The sequence below is a fragment of the Sapajus apella genome, unplaced genomic scaffold (assembly GCF_009761245.1).
Source record: "Sapajus apella isolate SASKATOON/1434 unplaced genomic scaffold, GSC_monkey_1.0 scaffold11, whole genome shotgun sequence".
NCBI classification, from domain to species: domain Eukaryota; kingdom Metazoa; phylum Chordata; class Mammalia; order Primates; family Cebidae; genus Sapajus; species Sapajus apella.
The window spans coordinates 41,933,682-41,943,538 of NW_022436951.1; the positions used below are offsets into that span (position 1 = coordinate 41,933,682).

At 54.0% G+C, this 9,857-nt stretch overlaps 1 protein-coding gene across 2 annotated transcripts in view; it reads right to left on the bottom strand.

Annotated features, from left to right (window-relative positions):
• AHRR (aryl-hydrocarbon receptor repressor) overlaps positions 1-9,857 on the bottom strand; it is an 82,230-nt gene that overhangs the window by 65,428 nt on the left and 6,945 nt on the right. For both annotated transcript variants that reach the window (XM_032279192.1, XM_032279191.1), the window contains exon 2: positions 7,348-7,529. In XM_032279192.1, coding sequence (XP_032135083.1) covers positions 7,348-7,529 — 182 coding nt within the window. The remainder of the gene's footprint in view (positions 1-7,347; positions 7,530-9,857) is intronic.

Here is a 9,857-nt window from a genome sequence, read left to right on the forward strand (position 1 = left end):
ACCCATATAGTCACCACCTTCTTATTCTTCATTCCCTCTTGCATCTCAAATCTTCCACCTGGAATTCTCTTCCTTCTGCATGAAGTATATCTTTAATAATTTCCTTTAATAAAGTTATCTCTGGATTCTCAGCTTCACGTAGTTTTTGGTCTCTGAGTATTCCTTAATTTCCTACCAGCACATACATGTATTTTTAAAGGCTTAAAATATCTTCTCTTAAAGTTTTGGCTGTTATCAGTATAAGGATGACTCAGTTACATACTGGAAATGAAAGAGACTGAATTAAGTAGCAGATATTCTCCCACTAGACTCTAAATGCCAGGAAGCAAGGACCATGGCAGCTCTTTTTTAACTTGCATTAGACAGGATGTTAATACGGAACTTTTCCAGTCTGAATTTCAGCTGAGGCCCAAGACAAGAAGTGCCAATTGTTCTCATATGAAATTCTGGGTGACCTAGGTAGAGGAGGTGCGGAAGATTAGATAAGTTCAAGGTTGATAGGAGGGCTTATTTGGGGGAGAGGGACTGTGCTTTCCCCACCCCACCTGCACCATGGAGGGGTTGGGCAGCCTTCTCCTCATTCCATTCCAAGAGAGGTTTCACAAGGCCTGTGAGGACCTACTGTGTGCCTCCTGAGGCTGGTCGGAGGTACTGAGAGCTGGTGTCCCTTTTACTCTCAAGAAATCTAAAGGGCAAAAGGCAGCCGGGCTGCATGTGGAAATAACCCTAAACCCAGTGGATCCAAGCAGCACATTTCCTGTGGACCAGGTGGGGTCGTACTGCCCGAACACTGGCTTGAGATGTCTTTAGTCAGTTCCTGGAGATGTGAGGGCAGACCGTGGCAAGACACTAGAGGTACCATGGCCATCTGGGCTAAGGAAGTCAGGGTAACGGACCAGCTGGAGAAGATGTACTGCCTGTGTTGGCCAATTGTGGCAGAGACACCCCAGGGTAGGGTGGTCACTCAGGAGACCACGAGAATGCCCCAGGAGGCCCCTGGATTCCCTGCCAGCCTCATGTGCCAGCTCTCTGCCATGCCAGCCATACAGAACCTCTCCTGTCCTTACCTCTTATCCTTCTTGCTCCTCCCACCCTGGAGGGTCAGAAGCCATAGCTACCGGTTGGGGAGGACCCATGGGCCAGCAGCCTGACACCCAGCCTCCCACCTGCCACAGCACCAGGTGAGGTTAGGAAGAGGTTCACAGGAAGACATGTAGAGTTTTGACTGTTTTGCTGGACCTATACTAATCACCAAGCCCAGCCTGCTTGGGCCACATTAGTGGAAGACACTGAATTACCTAGAAGGGACCAGAAAAGTCCTGAGATTATCCCAGTTTCTTCTGAGCACAGAAGGAGAATCAGTCCACAAAGGACATTTGCTGGGGCAGACATGAGAAAAACCAAAGTTGTCTTCTCTCAACCCTTCCTTCAGGAGTAAACTCAAGCACCAGGAATGAGTGAGTGAATAAGTGAATGAGCCCCTGCTCTTCTTGGCCAGGTTCATATTTCAGAAGCATTTAAAAGAGGTAGGAAAAGTAAAATCAGCCATAAAATAAAGGCAATCTTGCCATACAACTACAACAGTGCTTGGGAAACTATTCCTGAGGGCCTCAGGGTCAGAGGCAGGCATGGCCTCACAACATCAGGGCAGGACCAGCTGTCATCCTCTCCTGGCTCTCAAGTGCAGAGAAATATACTAAATTATTTTAAACGTGTGAGTCTTTGCAGGAAACTCTCCCCAAGGGGAAGTCATCTTCCAGTGATGGAGAGGAACACAGCAAGGTGGAAAGTTGGGGCACAGACTTGAGAGCTGGAAGCCACACGAGCCACATGTGCCCATGGCCACCGCAGGACAAGAAAAGTGAAGTCCCAGACCTGCGGCCCTGCCATGGGAGCTTGCCTGAGTCTCCAGGGCTGCTATGACAAAATGATTTAAGCTACAGAAAGTTATTTTCTTGCAGTTCTGGAAACTAGAAGCCCATGATCAAGGTGCTGCCACATTCCGTTTCTGGTGAGGGCTCTCTCATCGGCTTGCGCGCGGCCGCCTCCTCACTGCATCTTCACGTGGACTTCCTGCTGTGCTTATGGACACAGCCAGCCCTCCAGTGTCTCTTCTTATCCATGTGCTAATCCCATCAGATCAGAGCTCCGCCCTTACAACCTCATTTAACCTTAAACTTAACTTCCTTAGAGACCCCGTCTCCAGATACAGCCAGACTGGAGGCTAGGGTTTTGACATAAGAGTTTTAGGGGACATAAACATTCAGTTTATAACACTCAGTCCTAGCTTCCAAAATTTATGTCCTCACATGCAAAATACATTAATTCCATCCCAACAGCCCTGAAAGTCTTAACCCATTCCAGCATCAACTCTAAAGCCTGAAACCAAAGTTCATTTAACTACTATCTAAATCAGAAGTAAGACTCAAGGTCCAGTTTCTCCTCAGGCAGAATTGCTCTCCAGCCAAGAACCTGTGAAGCTGGACAAGCCCTGTGCTTCTAAAATACAGCAGTGAAGAGGCACAGGATGGAACTCGCGTGGTGAAAGGCAGAACACAGAAGGGAGAGACAGGAGACGGGTCCCATGCAAGTCACACAGCTGGCAAAGCAAAGCCCCTGAGACCTGGAGGCCTGGGGACAATCCTCTCTGGCTCTGTGCTCTGCCCACGGGCCCTGCCTCACCCCAGCTCTGCAGTGGCCCCACCCTTGGAAACCCAGGAGGAGGCAGCCCTGCCCTGGGCCTGGGAGTGGCAACCTATGACCTCTGAGTCACCCCCAGTCACACTCTCCCCATTCCGGAAAGATGAAGCATGCTGGCGGCTAGAGAGGGCCACCTCCCGTCCTGTTCTCCTGCGGCCACGCTGACAGTGTCTCTGCAAGCTGGTCCCGTCCCCACTCCTGGCCTCTGCTGAGGAGGCTTGCTGGTTGGACTCCTGGTTCCCGCCAGTCTCCCTGTCAAAGGGTCGTTCTGCTGCATGCAGTGTTCTGTCCAGAACATTTTCTCAGTTTCTGCAGTGTGGATAGACTGAGAATTCTCCAGATCTGCAAGTTCTGGTTCCTTTTCTCCTGACAGTTCCTTCGATGCATCTCCCCTGACGTTTCACTGTACGCAGTAAGGAGAGGCAAGGCTTCAACACTTTGCTTAGAAATCTCCCCAGCAAAACATCCCATGTCATCACTCAAGTTCCACTTTCCACAACGTCCTTGCCATTTTATAACAAGAGTCACTTTCCTCACATTTCCACGGCACGTTCCTCACCAGTGTCAGCTTTCACGTTCACGCTTCCACCAGTGTTCTGTTCACGGGGTGCGTGTGTTTTCTACGCCCACAGCTGCTGTCCCTGCAACGCTTTTCTCCCAGAGCCCCCACCAACGATGGCTTTAACACCCACGGTCCTACCAACAACCACTTCACAGCCATCGGGGCTCTTTCTAGGGCCCGCCTCAAAACTCCTCCAGCTGCCACCCGTCAGCCAGCTCCAAGCCACTTCCACATTCTTAGGTATGTGGTAGGTGGTGCAGGGCACCCCACTTCTCTGCACGGGCTGCTTATAATAAAACACCACCGCCTGGGGGCTTCAACAACAGGAATCAGCTTTCCCACGGTTGTGGAACTAAACGCCCATCATCAGGATGCAGCTGGTTTGGCTCTGGCGAGGGTCGTCTTTCCGGCTTGCAGACAGCCGCCCTCTCCCTGTTATGTCCCAGCCTTTCTCTGCGGCGTGTTCAGCACAGGGTGAGAGACGGTTCCCTTACGTCTCCTTTTGGAGAACCCTGGTCGTATCAGATCGGGCCACACCCTCACAACGTTGTTTAACCTTAATTTCTTCCTAAGAGGCCCATCTGCAAATACAGCCACACTGGGAACTAGGGTGTCACTGTATGAGTGGGTGAAGGGACGAGACAGACGTCCAGTCCGTAAGACCATCATCAAGGAAAAGGCAGATCTTCGCTGGAGGCTGAAGATCAGCGTGATTTGGTTTAGGGACACGTAACTTCAGGCCTGGGTTTACAGGGTCACTCACGGTCTCAGGGAGCACGGAACTTTTCACTTCTAGCAGCCGTGGATTCCGCAGCTCCAGACCCCAGGAGCCCTCATGGCGCTGTGGGGCCTGTTCTTGCCCACCCATGTGGGGTGAAGCGGATGGGCACACTCAGCCCAGGTGGGTTTTGGAGCCAGGATGGACACAGGTGTGCAGTGGAGCACAGCGGACGCAAAGCAACGAGAGGGCCCTCGGTGCCGCTGCGGGTGATGAGCCGGAGGAGCAGGGAGCAGAGGCATCCTGACGGGAAAATCCCCAGGCTTCCAGAGCAAGGTGTGCCGCCTGCTCTCCGCCCTGTGTGGTCTCTGGGACTGTTCTACTCCGCACTTCTGTCCACAGCAACAAGAACGCGCACCTCCGTGCCCCGCCAGCGCTCCCGCCCCCATGTGTGGAGGCGAACACAGCTGCGTGCCAGGCTTGGGTAGGCTCCATGCCTGAGGGTCTCCACTGCCGGGCACTCTTAGCCATTGACTGCAGGGGTCCTGGGAAACAAGCGCCCCCAGGGAGCTCTGGGAGGGTGGCCTGACCCACAGCTGGCCTTCAGCCCCCGAGGCGGGGCTTCTGGACCCTTCCCAGCCAGGGTTAGGGTCCCACGTCCCAGGCTGTGACCAGGACTGGGCCTAGAAGGGGCCCAGCTCCCCTCCCTGCCCACAACAGGAGGCCAGAGGGCACTCTCAAGTCGGCAGCGCCACTGTCTCCTCCACACCACCTCCCTTCCTCCCTCTCCTGTGCCTGACTTCCCCTGGTGCGAATAGGGAATCGCCAAGAGTGGAAAATGCCCACCTTAACAGTCGCCCAGGAGAGGGGAAGAAGCAGAGGGTCTTATAATTTGAAGTGCCAGTCAACAAACAAAAATAAAACAAACCCACTGCATTCCAGAAATCCACGAAGGAAAACATTAACATCACAAGCAAATGCTCAGGCCATCATCACCCTTTGAGGTGAAAGTTCCTTGTTCATATCCTTCCCAAAGGCAGCTTTTTATGGCAGCCTTAGTGAAATTGGCTTACCCATCTCTAAGTCAAGAAGCATAGTTTAAGATCCAACTTTCATAGCCCGACTTGCTTCTAATTACACAGTGGAAATGACTTCAGAAAGGTTTTTACAATTTCCTCTAACATGTACAGCCTGAAGGGGATCACAAAATTCACAATCCTTGGTAGAAAATCAAGAAGTTGGCCAGGTGTGGTGGCTCACGCCTGTAATCCCAGCTACTTGGGAGGCTGGGGCAGGAGAATTGCTTGAACCTGGAAGATGGAGGTTGCAGTGAGCCAAGATCATGCCATTGTACTCAGCCTGGGCAACAGAATAAGACTCTGTCTCAAAATTTTTAAAAAAAGCAAAAAAGAAAAATCAAGAAGTTGATTGTGTTCCCTGACTGTGAAAGCTGCAGCACTCTCGTAAGCCAGCGGCCTCCTGAGAGTCACTGCAGCTGTAGCAGAGGTGGACGCCTCCCGGCAGGGCAGCAAGAGACATGCAGGACCCTGTGCAGGACGGCCACCCAGTGCCATCACCCGGGCTTGGGGTGGGCGGCAGGATGGGAAGCTCACTCGCTGGCAGGTTAAGAGGAACCAGGTGTCCAAACTTGCTGGAAACATCAGCATCGAAGACTTTCTGAGGCTAAGCCCTGGCCTGGCTGGGCGCAGTGGGACCTGCGCAGACGGAAATGACCTGGCCTCTCCTCCCACCTCCCAGCCAGAAGGTGAGGCTGTGCCGTGTCCGTGGGAGGACGGCAGACACATCAGGTCTTCAGCTTGGGACGAAGCCTCCCTGCCGGCTGCCCCAGCCCTTCCTGCGCTGTCCAGACGTGGGGGCTACCGAGCCACACTGCCCCAGCCACGAAAAGCGTGTCCCAGAAGGCAAACCTGGGAGCCTGCCCTCCATTCCACGCTGGTGCGCACCCCACCACACCAGACCACACCAACTGCACCACATCTTAATCCTCGTGGAAAAGCCGCCATCCTGCACTCACAGCAAACCCCCAGGTATCACAGGTAAACTGAGTCCAACACCACCCAGCAGCCCTGGGCACCAGAGGCCCTGGCTGGGGATGAACATAAATATAAAATTAATATTTTCGGCATAAAATTAGAAAGCCTGGAACATAAAACTAAAACTTGCTGTGACCTCATCACTCAGATAAGCTCTGTTAACATTTTGTGCGGTTTGATTTTCACCGGGGCTGGGGCCACCAGGACGCTGGGAAGACCCTCAGTGTGAGGCCGGCACCGGCAGGACACAGCGCATTATGCTGAGGTCACCATGGCTTTCCTTCCTGTATCCCATGGACCGCGTCCTTCTCTGGGGGTGTCTGAGGGTGCACAGGGGCCTGCAGAGGCCCGGGCACTGAGAGCCTCTCACATGCCGAGACAGACACCCTCCCCGAGAGGAGGTCCCCACCCTGACTCAGAACTCAGAAGACGAGGTGCTGGGCACAACTGCCACGTGCTGCTGATGACACACTTTGAATTCTAAAAGTGGTGCAATCAAACTACGTGTGGGCATGTCACCCAACACAGAAGCTGGAAGCAGCTTCTCTCTCACCCTCCCGCAATGCCAAGGCCCCACGGTCTATACCTCGAGTTCTCTGAAGAGATCCCAGCTCCCAGGGCAGCAATAACCGGAAATCTAACAAAATGCCACACTCCCAAGAACAGACAGGGCACAGGCCTGGGGAGGCCCCACCAGAGAGGCAGGAGCCCCAGAAGCCCCTCCCCACAGAGGGCAGCCCCAGCAGCTGCGTCTGGGGAGGCCCTGGCATGGGCAGGGGGAGGCGCCCAGCACCCCAGGGCAGCCCCCGAGTCCTACCTCAGCCTCCTGACCATGCCCAGCCCTGTTCATCCACCAAGCCGACCCCCATTTCCGGGAGCTGGGGGCTGTGGGGAAGCCCCAGTGAGGGCTGGCAGTGGGAGGAACAGCCCTAGTCCCTCCCACAGGAGCTGGGCAGCTTCAGTGAACCCAGAACCAGAGGCGTAAACTGGCCCATCCCAGCAAAGTGGGGAGAGACCCCCACCCTGAGGGTGTCGAAGACAGCCAGGGCCAGACCCGGCCCCTGGGAAAATCCACAGCCCTGCCAGCTCCCAGCCAGGGGCCAAGTCTCCAGGTGAGTCCAGGATCACCAGGGGAAGAAGGGAGTGCACATGGTGCAGCCCACCAGACACACTTCACCAGGCCACGCAGGCCGCAGGAGGACCCTGGGGAGACCCAGCTGGACTCAGAGGAGAAACAGCTGGGCACAGGTGGGATCCAGGTGGACCCAGGAGGCCTGACTCAGTGAACAGGTGGGCAGAGGTGAGACTCCTACCTTGGAAGAAGCTCTTCACTCGGAGGTAACTGACACTGAGGCGCAAGACAGAAAGCTTGTCCAGCTTGGAGATGATGTCAGGTGGGAATGGCAGCAGGCTGGCCAGGTGGTCCAACTCAGCGTTGAGGCGGTCCCGGTGCCGCTTGGAGGGGTTGGACTTCTCCACCCCCAAGGCAGGCCTCCTGTGGGGAAATGGCCTGGGTCAGATGGGCTTCTCCAGCAGAACTGTTCTCTGCAGTCACCTTACTAGGAACATCTAAGCTGCCCCCAGGATAAAAGGTGGGAAGAGGCCTAGAGCTCACCCATGCCTCAAGATGCTGACACTAAAACCCACAGCGCACACCAGCAAAGTACAGTTAACCCGTGCCTAAAGAGACACGAAAACCCACAGAGAGAGACACTAAAACCCACAGCGCACACCAGCAAAGGACAGCTCATCCATGTCTCAAAACATAGACGCTAAAACCCACAGCACACACCAGTGAGGTAGAGCTCACCCATGCCCAAAGAGACACTAAAACCCACAGCACACACCAGGGAACTACAGCTTGGTATCTGGAGGGGGTGCAGAGAGAAGGGGCACACCAGCGTGAGACCAGCAGCTCAGAGGATGGAGAGAGGGCGTGGCCACCAGCCGTGGGACGTCAAGTTTCTCTACTTCTCCATTCTGGCTCCCCGAGGAGGGAGGAGGACACCGGCCCCAGGCTGACAGGGCAAGGATGGAGAAAACACCACATTCATTCAGCATCCTTAGGGGACTCCTCAGTGCCTTAACAAAACCTCACACATTCCAGGAACCATGAAAACGTGCTGGCATCTGTTGGGCCGTGCAGCTGCCAGGCCTGCGCCTTAAGGCCCCCAAGGCCGCTCGGAGCTTCAGTTTCTCCTCTACATGCTGGGGCTGAAGGGAGAATATTCAGGGACTGCCCCAGGGCAAAAGAGACTGGGTGCCTACCACCCTGGGGCCCTACAGAAGGGCAGTGAGGGCCGTCACTCATTCTCCTAATAAGCCACAGCAGGCCTGCTCTGCCCACAAAAAGGGACCATCCTGTGGGGCTCCCACACCATGGAGCCCAGAGAGGGAGGGCACTGACCCCAGTCACCCAATCTACATTAAAATGACAGGAGCTTGATGTCACCCTCTCACCTCAGAGTGACCATCCCCTATGGCTGACCCATTTAACCTCACAGTGACTGTCCTCTACGGCTGACCCTTTTAACATCAGAGTGACCGTCCCCTATGGCTGACCCATTTAACCTCAGTGACCGTCCCCTATGGATGAACCATTGAACCTCACATTGACCATCCTCTATGGCTGACCCTTTTAACATCAGAGTGACCATCCTCTATGACTGGCCCATTTAAACTCACAGTGATCGTCCCCTATGGATGAACCACTGAACCTCACAGTGACCCTCCACTAAGACTGACCCATTTAACCTCACAGTGTCCATCCCCTATAGATGACCCATTTAACCTCACAGTGACCGTCCCCTATGGATGACCCATTTAACCTCAGAGTGACCATCCCCTGTGGATGGCCCATTGAACCTCACAGTGACCATCCACTCAGACTGATCTATTTAACATCAAAGTGACCATCCCTATGGCTGACCCATTTAACCTCAGAGTGACYGCCCCCTACATATRACCCATTTAACCTCACAGTGACTGTCCTCTACAGCTGACCCTTTTAACATCAGAGTGACTGTCCCCTACGGCTGACCCATTTAACCTCACAGTGACCGCCCCCTACATATAACCCATTTAACCTCACAGTGACTGTTACCTACAGCTGACCCATTTAACCAACAGTGACCATCCTCTATGGCTGACCCATTTAACCTCACAGTGACCGTCCCCTATGGGTGACCCATTTAACCTCAGAGTGACCATCCCCTGTGGATGACCCATTGAACCTCACAGAGACCATCCACTCAGACTGACCTATTTAACCTCACAGTGACCATCCACTCAGACTGACCCATTTAACCTCACAGTGACCATCCCCTATGGCTGACCCATTTAACCATCATTATACAGAAACCACATCAACTGACATCTCATTCCAGATATCATTTCCACAGACATTCATCTGAAAAGAAAAGATGGTAGCCAGTGTGGAGTCCACTGAGGCTGTGTGGGGAGACTGAGAAGGGGCGAGTTACTGGCAGGGCCACAGGAACGAGGCCGCCTGACTTTCTCCTGCTGGGACCTGGGCACATATAGGAGTGAGCCTGTGGTTTCCAGGGCTTGGGTCTCTTCTGTCAAGAAATCCCTTGTTTTTCCACGGTGTTTGCACTTTTGAGTGAGCTGATGTGTGCACGTTGTAAGTGTGAAGGGATGTCGTGTCAGGAAGCCCACGGCACACCCTCCATCTCTCATTGGCTACCGACCTCCGCCATATGCCAATCAGGAAGCCCGTGGCACACCCTCCATCTCTCATTGGCTAACGACCTCCACCATATGCCAATCAGGAAGCCCACGGCACACCCTCCATCTCTCATTG